The sequence below is a fragment of the Cyprinus carpio genome, chromosome B24 (assembly GCF_018340385.1).
Source record: "Cyprinus carpio isolate SPL01 chromosome B24, ASM1834038v1, whole genome shotgun sequence".
Classification (NCBI taxonomy): Eukaryota; Metazoa; Chordata; class Actinopteri; order Cypriniformes; family Cyprinidae; genus Cyprinus; species Cyprinus carpio.
The window spans coordinates 15,876,444-15,895,723 of NC_056620.1; the positions used below are offsets into that span (position 1 = coordinate 15,876,444).

Genomic DNA, 19,280 nt, shown 5'->3' on the forward strand with positions numbered 1-19,280 from the left:
AGCAGACTTGCTGTCTATCAGAGTTTGTGAGGCTGCAGTGATGTGACAGAACTTGATTAGATCTAAAGCCCCACGGTCAGAAAGCTAATCAAGAGGAAGGAGCAGTCATACACACCCACAGACACCCTAAAGCTGTGTTTCCAGCTGTTGCATTCCGAACACTGTAAAAAAAAAAAAAAGAAAAAGGTGTTCGATCCTTAAAAAGTGAGGATATGAAGGCCACAGCTGGCTTAATTATTTCCAAGGAAATGCCTTGACTGAACTTAAAAGGTCATGTCTCCATAAAAAAAAAAAAAATCTGCCATAATTATAACAATTACAAATTTAGGTTAAGTAATTCTAAGTTGTTCTATGCAAATTGCGATATTATGTCATAATAAGTTTTCAATGAGAGCAAAACATCATAAATACCCAACAATGGAACATGAGACTTAAACATTCAATACATGAAACTACTGAGTTTTAGAAAAAAATATTAAAATATTTATACCGTTAAAATTTTTTATCAAATGTAAAAATTAATTAATTTTATAGCTTAATAGCTTTCAAGTTTTTTTTGCTCTCTATATTTTAGAATATTTAAATAAATATTTCTTAAGTTAACTTAAATCTTTCTGTCATCTTTCTAGTCAAAACAGCATCGGTGTGATGAATAATTCTCAAAATTAAAAATTTATTATTATTATTATGTATTATATTATTTATATTATTATTTGCAATTATTTTTAATTACAGTTATATATGATTTTGATTATGTAAGCATCAGCAGTAGGTTTATAATATTGCTGTTTAAATCACAAACACTCTTGCAAACAGTCACACACCGAAGCAAACACATTGTCATTTACTGGTTTGCGACATCTGATGATAGTAACCTTTTAACCAAGACACTGAGGCCATGCTATTTCAGAACAGAGCAAATCATTCTGTTAAATCTTGTACATCTCCAGGGTACAGGCTGATGTACCATTAAATGTCCTGCTGTATCCTCAGCCTCATCTTTCCTAACCACTGTTTATTAAAAGGCCCAGCATGGCTCTGAGAAACCACAACAATTAAACATAGAAAAGTAATATATTCATTAAAGAGCATTAAAAATGCAAGTCTTAGGAATCCTCCAATTAACAATAATCAGTCCTAGCACTACGTCTCACTTGCTTGCGTCTTCATCTTCACGGCCCTTCTCCGTCTCTGTTTTTTCAGCTCCACACCTCTTATTAAATGAATATTAATCACAGTCTGATCTCAATGACCCAGACAGCTTCCACATCTCAGGCTAATCAAATACACGCCACTCTCTTCTCTGCAAGATTTCTGAAGCCACATCGACCAAAATCCATACTATATGTCTGAAATGTATATTTAATTTTAATTTAAATTCTGTCATCATTTACTCACCTACACGCCGTTCGTTTATAGTTATTTATAATTTATATATAATATTTTATATATAAATATAACATTTATTTTTAAATATATACATGCATGTGTGTGTATTTAGGCTATATATGCATAATAAATGTACAAAGTACACACACACATGTAAACACAAACTTTTATTTTGGATGTGATTAATCGCGATTAATCGTTTGACAGCCCTACTTTATAGTTATCGTTCTTGGTTTGGACTGGCCTAAAGACAGATTTTTGTTTTCAAGTGCTGGATATCATTTCTGGCTCTGCAAAATAGACAAACTTGGTCTTGTGTCCACATGATCACTTTAAAGTGTCAAGAACAGACAAAGAAGTTTGAGACATCCCTCCCACCATTCAGTGGTCTCTTCCAAATGCTTTGCTGATTCTGAAGTAAATGAGTTTGTGCCACTCCAGGCATCACCAATACACCATTCCAGCATTAGCGAGACTTTAATAATGGCATTTAGAGAGGGCCATAGAGGGGGTGTGCTGAGTGTAATGTGTAGGCCTGGGGGTGTGCACAGCATGTACAAGCATCGATCAAAACCCTCACTGACTCTCTGAGTCACAATCTGAAAAATAGATTTGCAATAAGTCACAGATGCAGTTTGACCTTAAGCTCATGTACATATGTACCCCTCCAACACACACACATAAGCCTCCACTTCAATTTAGCTTGAACCAGCCTGATTCAGCTACATCCTGTCTCTCTGTAAGCTGCATTAGCCACGCTATTAAATTAATCTGCTCTTCACAAGCAGGTAAAATACCGCAACTCTGTCTTTTGCAGGTCATGTGCTTGTAATTGGGACAGTAAGCGAGGGTCAGTATCAAGCCGCTAATGGGTCTAGGTAGATATTATAGTTAATAAATACAAGTCTGAATGGATGAATGATGAATGTGATGCTCACATTGATGCACAAATGACAAGACACAAACACTGCAGTTCTAGTACACATGCACATGCAAAAAAACATCATTTAATGAGAGGATTAAAGCTTTGACCACACATTCAGGATTGGGGGATCAAATGTATTCATTTCAGAATCAAACTCTGTGTCAGTAATATGAATAGGCCCTATACAGTAGGGTGATGTTACTCCCCAAAGTCTATAGTAGGCCTAGTTCATCCAAGGTTTCCAGTGAACCAGTGCAAAAAACTAATAAAATAGCACAATATGCTGCTTTCATAACCTTCATTATTGCAAATGCAGAGCGCCTAATGCAATTCTCGCATATTTCTATTTCGTCATTACATATTGGCTCGAAGACATGATATGGAGAACAATTTTATGTCTGTTATCTGATAACAAGCCTTATATCACAGATCTGTGAATCATTATCCCACTGGGACGCGCTCGAATCCTGTCATACAACCTCGATAACTCACTGCTTGATTTGTTATTGTGATGACGAATCTGGACACGCCGCCCACGAGAGCAGAGAAGGTGCGTAATTGCCCCCTCCGCCTCCGCATCAAAGATTCTGCTTCTCTTCTTCAGCTATAGCCTACACGAGGAAGCTCCTTCACATCACATCTAAGGAAATCATCTTAGAACGATAAAGGTGGTTTTTGATGTTCTGTGACCAGCACTCCCATTACTGCAGTTGTAGAGCAATTCGGAGTGAAAGCTTCTTGATGTACCATAACAAAGTTAAATAAGTCGCTAAATATATTTTGTTGGCTGAATGATGAGATTTGATATGTATTAATCTATAGCGTTCAGTGCGGTTGAGTTTTTAAAGGAATTTCAGTCAGTAATTTTCTGTCGACGTTTCTAGTGTCCCCTATAGCTAACCGTCAACTATGTTAAAGACATTTGAAACAAAAAAAGCTTATACATTTGTAAAAATATAAGAGAGATATTAATATTAATTACATTAATCGTGTTTTGACGTACCATCCCATAACGGAAAGCGCTCGAGCAGTGAACTGTTACTATGGTTACCTCCTCAGGCAAACGGGACTTCGGTTCGCTAGCGGCTATATAGTGCTTTCCGAGTAACTTGTAAAATAACTTTTGTGGATGCTGAACGCTGTAATTGAAACACACATTTATAAATAGTTACTAGTAAAGGAATGCTGACTTTTAAGACTTTTGTTTTGACTTCCTTCAAGTCGTTGCATTGAGGGTCAGACTCCAACACATAGCCTACAGTAATTCGCACCCTGATTGCCATTATTAACATCAGACACCTGTACGCTTCACTACTTGGGAAAAAGACATCAAGAATGCCCAACAAGATTATAAATGATCTGAGATATCAAATAATATTTTTTCTTGACTACTGCACCATTACATTAGAACGACTTTGCGGGTTTAGGGAGCATAACGCATCACGTAGCCTACCTTTCATCCAATCCACAACTTGACTGGGGCTCCATTTACTAACGGGTTCCATGACGAGAGCCATCGCGAAACTTTCTGTGATTGTCCCCTTAGCACTGCTCCGAAGGGTAGAAGATGTGGTTTAGCGCAGCTCTGGGGAGCTCAGATCGGTGGTCTCACGTTAAGCGCCTAGATTTGGCCGCCGGTTACGCGATTTCATCCCATCCAGAATTGCGCATCCAAAAGCGTCACACCGAACGACATCAAGCACATTCCTAACCCTTTACTCCTGTAAACTCAAGGGTTTCTTATTAATATAACACTCATATCTAAGAGCTCAAGCCAGGTCCCCGTTTCAGTTCAGATCCTGGCATAATGTGCCATGCTCAGCCGGGTCCCCAACAGCCGCGTCTTCGTGCCATGCACCAACTGCAGTCTCTCCTGTTTCTCCCTTCCCCTCCCTTCGTTTTCTTCTCCTCTTTAGGGGTCTGTACCTTTCAGAGGTGGACTAGTAGGTATATAGAGTAAGACAGAGAGAAATGAGCGTTGTACCCACGGGGACTCAAGTGAACGTCGCTTCCAAAAGCGGCGGCGAGCGTTGATTCAATTGGGCGCGCACTCCTCCTGTGGGTGGTGCGGCAAAGTGAATTTGACTCGCGCGCTCGGTTTATTTCCCACGAGGATAAAAGGCTTTCGGCCGTATTCATTTTAATGAGGGCACGCTGGCTCGCCCTGCTTCAGAAACTCTGTAAAAGCAGTGAACGCAAAGCATTTGTCTGGAATATGTAATGATGCTCACAGAGGAGCTATATTTGCATGAGACCTGGCCACTTGGGACTATGTGTGGCTAATGTTATGGTCTAGACCAAAATTATGGAGGACTATGGTAGCATAAACCATAAGAGTGACAGGAATTACTCAAAAATATATAAATGGGAGGTCAATCGGTGCTAGTTGCCACACATTTTACTCTAGTAAATATTTCTCAGGGTAGGTTTTATTTTTGAAAGTCAGTTTCTGAAAGTCAAGAACATACCCTGAAGTCTTAAAAAGCTATTAAACATTTCAATTTTTGTTTAAATGTTTGGTGAAAATAGATTGGTAAGTTTTATCATTTGGAACCTTTCAAAACATACAACAACTGTGGAACACAAAACAAGCATTCATGAAACAGCAAAAACATTGTTCTAACTATTGTTTTGGGCTGAAATGGTGGCCCTGTCCCTAACATTTAAAGTAAAATACACTTGAATTTCAAAAGAAACTAGGTTTTTGAAACTAAAGTATAAAACAACTATTTACAACATAAACAGAGCCATTTGGCTGAAGGCATTTTAATGTAAAATTACATAGGACTATACTGAAAAAAATATCTGAAAATTAAACTCCAAATCATATTCCTTGTGTTAAAGTAAACAGCTATACAGCATCAATTATTCACAGAAAGAGCCCCCCCAAAATATGTATTTAGCATAACAATTAGATACAAACACTTTGTTTAATGTGGTTTATTATTGTTGGCAGCCATGTGTAAAGAAGAAAAAACTTTCTTTGCCTCAGGAATTCTGTCTTAGACATCTTTAAGTGGTTCACTGAAACACAGATATAATAAATTAAATACTTTGTCATAAACATTTCTGGGTTTTTTTGAGGATTTTTTAGGTTTTTGTCATATGATGCTGAACAAACCCTTTTTGAGTGTTTTCTTTATAAATTGGTCTAGCAAACTCATCCAACATGAACAGTTTCGCCAGTTCACCATCGTCCCTGGCCTTCATCCTGGCTGCCTATTGATTTTGTTCCAACTCATCCTTACTTCAGAACCAGAGCAGATGGAGCCATGAGGCTGGAGTCGGGCCCAGATCAGGCCCCAGTATGTCAGCATGAATCATACAACAGATTCTGTGGAACCTCACCATAGAGATTCAGTGATCAGTGGGCTCTGCCCCATAAACATGCACTCTTAATCACACGGGGAGGAAAGAATCAGAGCAGGAAAACTGGAGCTGTCAGATTCATTTGCAGCATAGTCTGGCTCATGGGTTTTTTTTTGCACCTGATTTCATATTTGTCCCCTAAGTGTGCTCTTTAAGAGAGCCCTGTGTAGCCGCAACTGCTTTTGAAACTGATCTTTGTCACATTGTATGACATTTTAGTTTTTTTTTCTTGAACATTTGGGATAGTGCCCCCCCTACCAACCATACACAAACAACACTCATTCCTCTACCAGCATCAATAAACAAAACAGAAAAGATTTATCTCAAGCTTTATGTATGTTTTTCTTTAATAATATAGCCAGGACAGGTTTATAGATACATGCATATATGAGTTGTGATCTTGTAATAATCACATGCTTAGAGTGAGATCCGGATCGTTTTAGATACAAAAGAAAAGCTTGTCCTTTGTTCTGGGACAAGTGCTATGAAAAGCAGGGAAAGCACTGCTTCCCATGAGGCGATGGAACGTCAGATAGAAAGAGTCTGTCAGCTCTGCTTCCTTATGCTGTTTTTGCTGTACAAACAGGGTGGTAAACAAACACCTCCAGATGGATGGAGGGGGGATCGGCTTCAGAAGGCATTGCTGCTTTTGAGTGGGTGGAACTAGGTTTTTTTATTTCCTGCCGGCCTAGATGTTGTGGAGATGTTAAATTTATTCCCCCATCCATGCTGCTCCTACTCTTCTCAAATGGCAAAAAAAAAAGAGAGCGTATGCTGTTTTGGAAAATGAAGTGGGTTAGCAGTGCTGTCTGACAGCTGCCACAGGGCTGCTTATCCATAATAAACATAGCAGGGTGGAAAATGTTTGTGTGGCACCAAGATACCTGTGTGTCCTGAGAACGAGCTGAGAGGTTGCATACTTCAAGTAAACAACTTCTCAGCTTGTTCTCAGGACGCACAGGTATCTTGGTGCCAAGTAGGATACTTGTTCCCTTTAAGCCAGAATTTCCTTTAGGTAGCATGGTGTTAAAGAAATGGTCAGTATCTCTATCATGCTGCCAGTTTCTACAGAAAATTTCTCCACAGTTTGTAAGCAACAAATAAAAAATAACATATGTTCTTACTGGAATAAATATTTATAATAGAGCTGTTTTTGACAGGGTAAAAAATTAGCTTTTTTACACTAACTTTGAAAAATTTTAACCAAACTATGTTACAGACTTTTCATTAAGACCCTAAAGAATCATATCAACTTGTGGAAAATGGGCATCCGATGACCCCTTTAAAGGTGGTGGCAGCATAGGTATTAATCCGCAATAAGGAAGCTCACCAATTTATTACAATATGTTTACCTGCAGAGTCTTTCAGGAGACGTTACATGTGTTGAACTTTAAAGGTATACTCCACCCCAAAATGAAAATTTTGCCATTAATCACTTACCCCTATGTCGTTTTACACCCATAAATGCTTCTTTCATCTTCAGAACACAATTTAAGATATTTTTGGATGAAAACCAGGAGGCTTGTGACTGTCCCATAGACTGCCAAGTAAATTACTAGGTCCAGAAAAGTATGAAAAGCATCGTCAGAATAGTCCATCTGCCATCAGTGGTTCAACCATAACGTTATGAAGCGATTAGAATTCTTTTTGTACGCGAAGAAAACAAAAGGCAGAGGACGAATTGTTGAATAAAGTCGTTACTTTTGTTTTCTTTGCGTACAAAAAGTATTCTCATCGCTTCATAACATTATGGTTGAACCACTGATGGCAGATGGACAATTCTGACAATTTTTTTTCAAAATTTTTCTGGACCATGACAGTGTAATTTACTTGGCAGTCTATGTGACAGTCACATGCCTCTCAGTTTTCATCCAAAATATCTAAAATTGTGTACTGAAGACGAACTAAGCTTTTACAGGTTTTGAACGACATGGGGGTAAGTGATTAATGACAAAATTTTCATTTTGGGGTTGAGTAACCTTTTAAAGCCCAATTTATACTTCTGCGTCAAACCTATGCCGCAGACTGCGCATAGACGCACACCCTATGCCGTAGTCTGACGTGCACCTCTCCAAAAATCTAACAGTGCGTCAATTTTACGCGGACTGCAAGCACTGCAATTGGTCTGCTAGAACCCCTCCCTCCATATGTACTTGACTTTTGTGTGTGTTTATGTGTACTTTAATATGTTACACCTTCTTATATAAAATAAAACAAAGCAAAAAATAAGTACTGCAGGGTCTTTGACAGGTCATAAACCCTGCTCTCTCCACGTAAACGAATGGGACTTGAGTCAAAATAAAAAAAATACAATACAATTCTCAAAGATGGTTTTGGTCATTTAAGGTATCATTTAACACACTTACAAACACACAAACATATCTTCAAATTTTCGTTTTTGTGATAAGTTTGATTTTAGCTAGTAATTTGATGCTATAAAAATGGGACATGTCATTATGGTTGACTGGGTCTGTGGGAGTTTGGGCTGGAGTTTGATACCGCAGCTCCACCTCACAACACTACTGTGTAGACTGGCTCCAAACAAATCTCTACTGCGCAGACTTGGGCTCCAAATGATGTCATTTACTCAAGATGGCAGTGGCCATACTGACACTGCATCCGAATGCTCTAAAATGCTGCCTTCAGAGGCAGGATTGCAAGGCATGAAGGAATGAAGGCACGTCCAAATACAAATTCTGCTTCACTTCCTGTCTCCGGAGGTACCTTCTGCTGATCAAATTTTGAAGGCAGCATAGATATATCCTTTCGCTGCCTTTGATATCCCACAATCCTGTCCATTCCATTCCGTGACGGTTATAAAGATGGATGGCATCTGAAAGTTCCATTTGGTGGTCAGTTTGTATGTAAATGTATATTTCTGACTAACTTTTTGCACTTTTTGTTAAAAAAAAAAAGATGAGCTTTACATTTCTGCTTTTAGTATGATGCTTTCTTACATCAGTGTTGCTCAACTAAAGATTGATACAGTAGATCACTTTGGTTCAGTAGTCACAATGGCTATTTGATGAGGCTAGTTGAAGCTATTGGTCTCCCTGGTCTGCGCTTTCTCTCTCTTTCTGTCTCTATAATAGCATAACCACTCTGCTGATGGATGGCCGTTTCCACAAAGCTAAACAAACACTCTCCAATAGAGCGATTGCAGGCCATTAAGCCATTCTATCAAGACCAATGGACAAATGTCTAGAGGAGCTGGGGTCCCTGTGGTGGGGATATAGATCCATTCTTCAGCCCCCCGACCGTCAACAACTTTGGATTAATCTCCAGTTTAGATTTCAGATCCAATCTCAAGGCCAATTTGTGTGGACCACAGTAACAAGGTTTTTAAGAGTCAATCGTTCAAAGTTACTACCAACTTCTAGATCATTTTCCAGACACGACAGAGTTATTTCCACTTAATAACCCACAGCATGTGGACTATTAATTATTCATTTCACAACTTCAGCTAGGGTTGAGCTGGAGGGAAGGGTTTTGGACTGTAATGGCGGGGAAATCCTCATTTTGCCCCAAAGACACTCTAGCGAGGACAGTGTGGCCTCCTATCTAAGGCTTGGTCTTTTCTGCATGTTCTGTTAAAAAATGATAATGACAGTCTTAGTTTACTAGGGTCTCCAAGCAGTGACTTACATAAATTACAAGACTGTGTGTGCACTGATAGGGAGAGAGTGCTAAATTGAACTGTTTGTGCAAGTCAAGGACAGTCGTTATTACTTTTCTAAGCAATCAAATGTTGTTGTTTTTTCACCTGGCAGACAAAATATGCAAAAAATTCCATAGACTTGCATTAAAGAAGGGGAAAAATGTGAAGGAGGGCCTTTTGACTGAGGCCAATAAGTGACCACCTAGCAACCACCTAGTAACACCCTGGCAACAACCCACAAATCCTTGCATCATGACAGTGACTTTTGCATGGATTGGTTTGCACACAAAATCAAGTTTTCTCCATTTCAGACCTGTTATTATTACTGTGTTTCCACCACCAAGGAAGATTTATGTACTTTAATGACAGGATGTGATTTAGACCTAAAGGTTGAATGAATCAACTACGGTCTATTACACTCTGCATAATCAAACCTCTATATTTTTCATTCCAGTCACTTTTCTCCTTCTCCTGTCCCTGTGGTGCTGTATAATAGCTCAAGTGCTTCAATAACACAATGGTGTTAATTATGAAAGGGAAGGATGATGAACAGATTTTGAGTGCAATACTAAACCCTAGTGGTGAAACATTGCAGTGCAGTATTTATGATTTATTTATATAACTGCATGACAGACAGGCAGCCGGTTTGTGAGCTGTTCCATTTTTAACTGTATTTATAATTTAAAATAGTGGGTTCTGCTTTCCTTGCATGTCTAGGATCCTCTCGATGGATTAGGTTTTTTCTCTTCTGAACATGTCCCTGTGAGATTGTTCTGCAATAAAAACACAGCAAAAATAGCTGAGGAAAAACTTTGATTATTTACCCATTGAAACAACAACTACACCCAGAAGGAAAAGGGAAGCATTATTATTTTATTCCCCTTCTCACAGCAAAAGACTGCTCATTCTGCACACTTATTAAACCACATAAATAATATTAATAATCAAGCCTGCATAAACAGCCTAAATGGAGAGTAATTTATATTTGTGATTTGCATTGCAGTCAGAATATCCTTTATGACATTTCTGAGGGTGCTGTAGCTATTATTCATTATTCATCTGGCACAGTGGTGTGGCGTAGAGAGATCACGAAAAGCGCTTGCTTTCTTCTGTATAGGTGAAAGTGTCTCCTTGGAAGGGCAGCACTGGTGGCTGGTTGTAGATGCCCATCAGGAAGATGCAGATGGTTCCTAAAGTCATAATTGGAGTGACCACATAGAAGCAGAGTCGGTCCACTGTCCTGGCAATCCCACTCCAGTTGTCCTTTTCCTGAAGTAGAAACATGTTCATCAATTAAATTCATCATTCAATAAAATGGATTAAAAATGTGTTAAATTAATCATTGAAATTAAATAAGTTAAAATTTAAATATAATTTTTATAAGATACATTTATAGTCTAAATTATTATTTGTATGTATTACTTTATATGCAACCAACTATATAATTTTTAAAATATCAAAATATTAAAAATGTATATTATATGTATTATATTATCGCAAAGCAAAATAAAAAGTTTCCAATATATATATATATATATATATATATATATATATATATGCATATAAATAAAAAGTTTGTGTGTGTATATGTGTATATATGTGTGTTGGTGTATGTGTGTGTGTTTCATCTTTTCAAACTCAAAGTGAAATGAAAAGTTCCCGAAAAAGGCTAAAAAAAAAACTACAAATGGTTCCGAAATAGATGCAGTTATCTTATATTTTTATTATGACACCTAAATTACTATAAAATGTATCAAATAGTTTGACATTTGTTCTATAGGTTTAAAAGTCTTGAGGCTTTACAGGGTTAAAAGAGGAAATCTTCTCCTGCAAAGTGTTTACTGGATTTAATTGTCTTCTTACCTCATTATAGTCATTTTTGTCGTGCATGTGCTTAACAATGTAATTGGCTCCTTCCACAGCTGGTTTCATCTCGTTGTACAGTTGTTCAGACACCTCTGAGTCATTACTGGATGTGTACGCTGTAAAGAATTTAATCTTTTAATGGCATTAAACTGTGATAACACTTTAAATATGATCATAATGTGAGTTTAAAGTGTCATGGTGATCACATGGGACTGACTGGCTTTGGGAGTGGGGCGAGCAGCCATGCCATGCCTCTCAGACTGCTTCTCAAACATCAGTTCGCTGCGTGATTTAACACTATAGTACTCCTCGGCCTGGGCGATGTACCCCAGTGAGCTGGAACGCCGTGGCAGCGCCCCCTCCAGACTGGGTTTGTCATCTTCTGGACGGGACATGTGCAGAAGACGAGGCAGTTTCTCCAAAAAGAACTGTAACAGATAAAATGACAGAGAATGAAAATTTGCCAAAATTAAAATGTGCTGAAAATGTACTCACCCTTAGGTCACCCAAAATGTAACTGAATCGGTTTCTTTGTTAGAACAGATTAAGAGAAATTTTGCATCACATCACCAGTAAATCCTCTGCAGTGAATGGGTGCCATCAGAATGAGAGTCTGAACAGCTGAAAAAAACATCACAATCACTAAAGTAACTGTTTTGGACTGTTTTCGCTTGTAAACGGTGCTTGATCTGTGCATATTTCTCTCCTGATTCATCAGATGAAACAACTTTTTCACTGGAGAAAGCAGTATTATGGATATATATTTTAGAAGCAAAAAAGACTTTTCGACTGGATTTATGTGGATTTCTTATAGACTATTATGTCTTTTTCAGCTGTTCAGACTCTCATTCTGATGGCGACCATTCATTGGAGAGGATCCAATGATTTACAATTTGGACATCCTGAGGGTGAGTAAATTTTCATCAAATTTTAATTGACAAATTGCTTTTGTTTCTTTTTTATAAGTCACTTAAGATAAAAGCATCTACTAAATGGATAATAAATAAAAAATAAATTAATAAATTGCTTTTTCTTCCTCTTTTATATGTCACTTATGCATCTGGTAAATGCATATGTAAAAAATAAATGTAATCTTTAGCAAATCTCAATCCTGTTTTTCATACTGTACATTATACTTGACTTTGCTTTTTTAACCCTTTTTATTTTTGTTTATTTAGGAAAAAATACTACAGAATGTTGAATTTAAAATAAAAAATTTTAGTGCATCTCTATACATATACTACTATTACACAACATACATTTTGGACACAATAGTCAAAGTTTGTCATGATTGAAATTATCAGTTGGGTTCACATGCAAAAAAAAACAATTATCACACAGACAAGAGAGGGCCTGACCTCTTTGGTCCATTCTGTCATGACATGGGTGCTGGGGGTCCGAAAATGAAGGTTGAGCACAATTACACAATTCAATACCACTACAGTGACCAGTACCATGATAAACATCAGATACCTGTCAAATTCAAAAACATTAATTTTATAACTATTTTTCTGTTATTAATAGAAAAATAATTTATTTAAAAAAATAACTATAGCATACTTCTGTGCAATATGTTTTTAAAATCAATACTTTAGTATACTATATTAGTGATACTAAAACATTCTCATGCAATGTCTCTGATGATGGCATACTTCACGATTAAGGGAACTGCCATAGATGTCTCAGGCAGACGCTGTGAAATCAGCAGCAGAAACACAGACTGAGCCAGCAGCACAGATATGGATAACGTCATCTTCTCACCACCTGAAACAGGGAAAAAATTAAATGACATACTGATTTGTCACATATATACCATAAACGGAAGGATCACTCACTGTCTGCAGGCAGGTAGTAGACGAGTGAGGCCAAGAAAGAGATGAGCACGCAGGGAATGATTATATTCACAATGTAGAACAGAGGTTTACGTCTAATGATGAGGTAAAAGGTGATATCCTGGTGCTTATTGCTTTCCATTGGGATGTTTTTATAAGTGTTTTTCCTGGCAGGCTTGTGAACAATTTCCCACTCGCCATTTTCTGTAAGAGGATCCAGAGATAGATTTTGTATATAAATGAAACAGTAGAAAAAGAGAAATATCTTTATGTCAGATTTCACCTGTGAATCCCTCAGGATCAATAATGATCCATTCCACTTTGTAGGACCTTTCATCCTCATCCTTCTCCTCTTTCAGATGTAAGCTAATTTCTTTGGCGTTGTAAGTTAATGAGCTGATGAGACAGAATGAGTGCCATGGGGGTCATTAGGCAGTAAAATACATGAAGCAATTCATATAGTAGTTCATAATTTCGATAGAGATAAAAAAACGTACCTGAACTTTAGTGAGCAGTTCTGCCAATCAAAAGGGAAGTAGTTGACATTAATAGAGCAGGAGCTGCGAAATATAGCTGGAGGCAACCAGTACACATTTCCATTGGGATAGATCAACACGTTGCAGTAATAGGCCACCTGGAACTGGGCATCATTGCTATTTTAAAGAACCATGAAATAAAAAAATTATGTAAAATACATAACTATTGAGCAATAAAACATGATAGAGAAAGGCATCCTACTTGTTTTCAAGAACAACTTCTGGTAACCACACCATACTTGGTGGCAGACGCAGGACAGTAATGTTATCAAACTCTGTTTCATTCCACTTAAGTCTATAATCAGTCCAGCCTTAAGAAAACCAGAGAGAATACAAAAACATACAATATATAAAATACATATCAATGCATATATATATATATATATATATATATATATATATATATATATATATATATATATATATATATATATATATATATTTGCATTGAATTTCATTATATATTAAATATACATTAAGATTATATATGGCACAATGGAACAATTAAAATAATGTACTTACATGCTCCATCCACACATTTGTTAGTAATGTTTCATCAACTTCTTTCTGTCATGGAAAAACACCTTTGTTAGACAGACTTGCACAGTATCAGACAATATTTATTTGACCTGTATCACAGTATATGAAATAGCACATACTAATATGTCTGATTTATAATATTTTCTCTGCTCTGTGTACAAAAACTGCTTATAGTGTCAATATTATGTACTCACCAAAGAAATAAGATTGGAAAGTGTCAGCGCCAGGTAAATATCTACAGTATCATCTTTATTTTGGACCGGACGAAGCTCTTTGTTGTAGCGGCGCTCCTTAAAAAGGTAGTTGATGAGGCGTTCCTCTTCATTCCGGCCCCAACATTCTGCAAAACATGCTGAAAGTCAAGTCTACTAGTAGTTGATGATTTTGACTGATAAAATATGCTCAGAATCCCTTTAACAGTTCAATATTGTAAACAAACACATCTTCACCTTTCAGAAAGTTTTATCAAATATATGTATTTACCACATTTTTATGAAGAAAATAGCTTTTATGGATGTAGTTCTCTTACAAAAAAAACAAAATCATAGAGGTATGCAACTCGTAAAAACAACAATGATCATCTATTGATTCAATAACAATCTTTTATATAACGCATTCAGTCTTTAGTTAAAGTGCTGTAACTTACCATTTAGTAGTTGTGTTACTACATAAACACGAAAGAATAACAGCTGACAGATTAAGGGTCATAAAATCCCACATTCTAAATATTAAGCTATTAAATATTGATTTAGCTTGTCCTACCTTGCAGGAAGAAGAAAAACAAGGACACCGTCAACAGATGAAGAAAGCTTCCCATCATGTAATGCTGTTGTATGACTTTCTGTTACTGATATTGAGGTGCCCGTCTAGGGCTTTCCAGCACAGCTTTTCCCTTGACTGACACAGACAGGTGTGGGATCAATCCAGACAGGAACTAAGCACACACATAATCTCCAATATTGACTATCTGCACTAAAGAGAGAGTAGGAGATGCTCAATGATATTTAACGGCCTAAAATGAGTGAGAGAGGTGGTCAAGAAATATAGAGCTATATGTCATCTTCCCAACAGTCGTTCTTATCTCAACTAAAAAGTTAACCTAAACCACCCCTCATCAACTGTGGGATGCCAACTGCTCCAATCTCCACTTTTGTACACATGGCTAGACTAAAAATGGATCAACTACATTCCAGTAGTGATCCTATAGCAGGCCACCTGTCAACAAAACAGAATGTGTTTACACTGACCTTGAGCCTTTAAGGCAAAAGTCAGATCTGTTGGAAGCTGTCAGTGGTGGCTGACATGGCTAGATTGTAAAAGAGAGGTGGATTGTCATGTTTTCATTACTGTTTTTAGCATAAGCCTACTACTATACAAGTTCCAGGATGCCTTTGAAATACCCAGCAGAGGGAGCCAAAAGATAACTCAAGGTTTTTAACTAGGAGACAACCCGAGCAAGGCCACGATGAGCAAAAGCTTTTTACACATTAAGCCATATTTACTTAGTGCTTTGGCATACAATTTAGGGTCAGTGAGGTCTGAATGCACTGTTAAATAAAAAATTAAATAAAGAAGCACTGCTAAAGCTGGTTACATTGTTCAAATTATTTGCATAGCCTATATTTTAATTTAGTCAAATTCTTGTATTCTTAAGTATTTAAAAGAGCTGATGAATACTAGGATACTAGTTAGTAAACCTGGGTGCCATCAACAATTGGAATACATACTGAAAATAAATAGTCATCTGAACCACAAATTTGCAATTGGTTACCAGTAACAAGTTACTTGAAACTATTGGGATGCGGAATAAGGAATAAAAACGGATGACTAATTTATATTGGCGTGTACAACTAAATTAAGAAATACTACACATGTTTTAACTACTTTCTAGTAATAGAAACCCACTAGTAAAATAGACACTAGTTTAATTCCTAGTTAAACGTCTAACTATTGTAAGTTATTGTGCAGCTACTGTCTTTATTTATTTATTTGTCCTACTCCCTCCCCCTTCAAACCCGGATGAATGACTTCATTTTTCCGTCTGGGTTTCCTTTATGGTCTCGGGATCTCCCTGTATTTCTCACAAGAGCTCATCTGCAGGCGGACGCACCCGTCCTCTCTCCGGTACAAACGACGGACCTGCAGATAGTCATTCCAGGGTCTTAGGCTGGACTGTATCTACCGACACTGAGTTAAAAGTAGTCTACAAAGACGTTATCGATAACTACTTACAAATAATATTCGCTTTCCCCTCGACCTTAGCTTGGAACTTGAGTATAGCCATGTCCGAAGTGCTGCCATACAACGAGGGGAAGATGAACGGATACGGGGCGGACAGTGATGTCAGTCAGCTCTCCTTCAGCTGTCGACTACAAGACACGAACTCGTTCTTCGGAACATCACAGTCCAAAAGGCCACCGAAACTCGGACAGATTGGCAGGGCAAAACACGGTAAGTATCAAGGGAGTTAATTTAACTACTTACCTGTAATAATATAATATAATAAACATGACAAACAGAGCACAAAGTTAGACACAAACATAAATTCACATCAGGTTAACACATGAGACTAAATTAATGCAAAATAAAAAGCATGAATATGAGGAAATAAATGTGAAGATTTAAAAAAAAGAAAATCAGATCTGATGGAGCATGTCCGTTTACTGTTTGTCGCTATAAATATGAAATATGAATTTATATAAAACATTTTAATAATACTTTACGGTAAACATACATGTATTGTCTTATTAAATGTATTATCATTTTCACTGTGAATCATATGGTAATTCATAGTTTATTTTATTTAACATTTATTCTTACAATATTTTACAGTAAATTTACATTTATATTTCTAGTTGAAATATTTTCCAGTGTAGGCTATATGATGAAACAAACAACAACAACATTATTTTTTTATATAAAGCATTTTTCCACCAAAAAAATTCTATAAAATATACAAAAAACAAAAAAAAACAGCTCTAAATAGCACGTTTTCCTGCTGACACAAATAGATAAATGCCCCTTTTCTTGCATTCATGCATACTATTTGAAAGCTCCACTAAACGTCTCTGTCTTCTCTCCACAGTGGTCATTGAAGATGACCGAATAGACGAAGTCCTGAAAGGGATGACAGACAAATCGTCTCCCGGCGTGTAAAATTGAATGATTATACCTCGTCAACCTTTTCTTTTAATCACCGGTTTGAAGCACTTGTCGCCTGTGCATGTGAACGAGAGGTGAAGATGATGATTCAGTGTACGAGTACAGGACGAAGGATGAAGAGCCACTCTGGACAATGGGTTAAAATAGTGAGAAATGAAGATGCTGGCAATTCTCCAACTGAAACCCATCCCAAACTGCTGCTGTGAAGAAAGCTGCCCAAGATTTCTGGTCATTTAGCCCCTCGTCTCGTAGACGCTGTGGTTCTGGGTGTGAGATTTCATCACGACATCAACAAACAGAAGACCCCCACCCCCCTCCACGATTCATAGGCATCTATCACACTATGAGCTACTCGTTCAAGGGAGCTGTCCAGTTCAGCACCTGAAGCACAACTTGACTGTCTTTCCAGAGAAATAAGCTATATTTATATCTTGCATGGAAATGGGATGATGTATGTAATCGAGGGAAGATTGATTACATGTTTTATTCACTTCCTCCACATCTACATCCATTCCATTTTCAATCCTTGACTGATCATGCCCAAAATACATTTTATAGCCAACAAAGCCACTCAACGCCAGCAAGGAAGATCTGAAGAATCTGCAATGGAGGGAAAATGAGAAGGAGTACTTCTTGTTTGATTTATTGCGTCTTTTCTATGACTGTTTATTTGTTTGGCGTTGTGTATAGATTAATATATACGGTTCTCTTTGCATGAACTTTTCTCTTGTGCCATTGCGGGTGTTTCCACCTCTTTTAAACCCAGGCACGCTTGTTTTTACCGAAATCAATATTTGTATTTTTTATATCTGAATATTTGTTACTCAGAACGATATTAATAGACAGGGTATGTGTAGATACAGAGGCATAAAACGTAATCAAAAAGGACAGACTGAATGTTATTTTGGGGAAGGGTTTTCACACATCAGCATTAACATGCTTTCCGTTGCAATAAGTGATCATGCCTTTGTTGATAACGAAATGGTTAGGAAATATAATTTCAGAGTATGTTCAACAGCACACTCACTGTAATTACATCAGTGTTTTTTTTGTTTTGTTTGTTTGTTTGTTTGTTTTTTGAGCATCTCAGTTGATTATTTATTTGTTTGTTTTTGTATTCTTTTGTGTATGGTTTATTGTGCATGGAATATTTTTCAAGCTTATAAACAATTTATGAAGCAAAAAATGTGCACACATGTCTCTACATTCTACAAATGAATGAATAAATGAATTCAGATGAGTCATTCACTATGGGGTTTCTTTCATTTTTTGCCTAAATAACTGAAAAATCAGAATATAGATCCATAGACTAAATAACTAGCAAAAATAAATACTGAGTGAAGAAGAAAAAGAATTAACTGCAGGTCATGGGCTGTCCTTTAATTTAGATATAATCTGGTGAATTTAAGAGGTATCTGTGGATCTTAATGCAGGAATGAGACTGAATCGGATCAATTCAGCTGTTTTCAGAAATGTTGCCCCCTCAGCCAAGCTGACAGCATGAGAACTAATCCACAAACAAACAAGCTTCATAGCTCAGTCTGCCAGTGCCAAGCAGGCATGCAAACCTTCAGCTGGTTTAAATAAACTTGCAGATAAAAATACATTGCTGAAAACAATTACAGCTAAAATTTACTGTTGTCTATTGCAAAGCTGCCACACGGCCACGGCGCTATATTCACATCACCTCGTACAACTCCGCAGGCTTTTCGTCATACATTTCGTCTTGCGGCCCAGTTTTTGATTTTAATGAAAATTCATACTCATATAAATATTCTCTATTCAAAACAACACAATAAACAACTTAATAATAAACTGTTACTATATATAACCAGATAATTATAAACTTCATGAAATTGGATACTTCCATCAGGGGATGACTATATAATATCCAAATGTGAGCTTATGTGGAGGTGTTTTTCATGGTATTGTCTAATCTGTTCTTCTCAGGTGAGTAAGAAATCACTCATCACAGAGTAGGCTGCTTATTACAGTTTTTTTTT

The 19,280-nt window shown here is 37.0% G+C and overlaps 3 protein-coding genes across 18 annotated transcripts in view; 1 reads left to right on the forward strand and 2 right to left on the reverse strand.

Moving 5' to 3' along the window:
• Window positions 1–4,488, reverse strand: part of LOC109049924 (connector enhancer of kinase suppressor of ras 2-like) — an 87,106-nt gene extending 82,618 nt beyond the window's left edge. For 4 of the 16 annotated variants that reach the window (XM_042752429.1, XM_042752419.1, XM_042752415.1 and 1 more), the window contains exon 1: window positions 3,768–4,485. In XM_042752429.1, coding sequence (XP_042608363.1) covers window positions 3,768–3,831 — 64 coding nt within the window. In that variant the 5' untranslated portion in view covers window positions 3,832–4,485. Of the gene's footprint in view, window positions 1–3,767 lie in introns of all 16 variants that reach the window. The other 12 variants (XM_042752428.1, XM_042752424.1, XM_042752417.1 and 9 more) reach the window with 6 other exon arrangements.
• A 5,707-nt stretch (window positions 4,489–10,195) lies between these two features.
• On the reverse strand, window positions 10,196–16,051 carry LOC109049920 (cholinergic receptor, nicotinic, delta (muscle)). The gene is made up of 12 exons (XM_042752064.1): window positions 14,878–16,051; window positions 14,310–14,455; window positions 14,098–14,142; window positions 13,778–13,887; window positions 13,537–13,692; window positions 13,323–13,435; window positions 13,043–13,243; window positions 12,860–12,971; window positions 12,566–12,680; window positions 11,425–11,635; window positions 11,205–11,323; window positions 10,196–10,610 (listed from the first exon to the last, which is right to left on the reverse strand). Exons 1-12 carry the CDS (start codon window positions 14,933–14,935, stop codon window positions 10,428–10,430), a joined length of 1,569 nt encoding a protein of 522 aa, XP_042607998.1. The 5' UTR covers window positions 14,936–16,051; the 3' UTR covers window positions 10,196–10,427.
• A 118-nt stretch (window positions 16,052–16,169) lies between these two features.
• LOC109049923 (calcium/calmodulin-dependent protein kinase II inhibitor 2-like) lies at window positions 16,170–18,525 on the forward strand. The gene is made up of 2 exons (XM_019067587.2): window positions 16,170–16,566; window positions 17,201–18,525. Exons 1-2 carry the CDS (start codon window positions 16,170–16,172, stop codon window positions 17,269–17,271), a joined length of 468 nt encoding a protein of 155 aa, XP_018923132.1. The 3' UTR covers window positions 17,272–18,525.
• Window positions 18,526–19,280: the final 755 nt, after the last annotated feature.

Bases quoted from the DNA above. Each gene is read 5' to 3' on its own strand.
- LOC109049920 (XM_042752064.1), bottom strand. From the start codon at position 14,935: ATGATGGGAAGCTTTCTTCATCTGTTGACGGTGTCCTTGTTTTTCTTC. The intron at 11,636-12,565 runs GTCAGGCCCTCT...TATCTGTTACAG, and splicing joins TGACAGAATGGACCAAAGAG to TTCTTTTTGGAGAAACTGCC. The intron at 10,611-11,204 runs GTAAGAAGACAA...TTTCTACTTCAG, and splicing joins ACAAAAATGACTATAATGAG to GAAAAGGACAACTGGAGTGG.
- LOC109049923 (XM_019067587.2), top strand. From the start codon at position 16,170: ATGGTCTCGGGATCTCCCTGTATTTCTCACAAGAGCTCATCTGCAGGC. The intron at 16,567-17,200 runs GTAAGTATCAAG...TTCTCTCCACAG, and splicing joins GATTGGCAGGGCAAAACACG to TGGTCATTGAAGATGACCGA.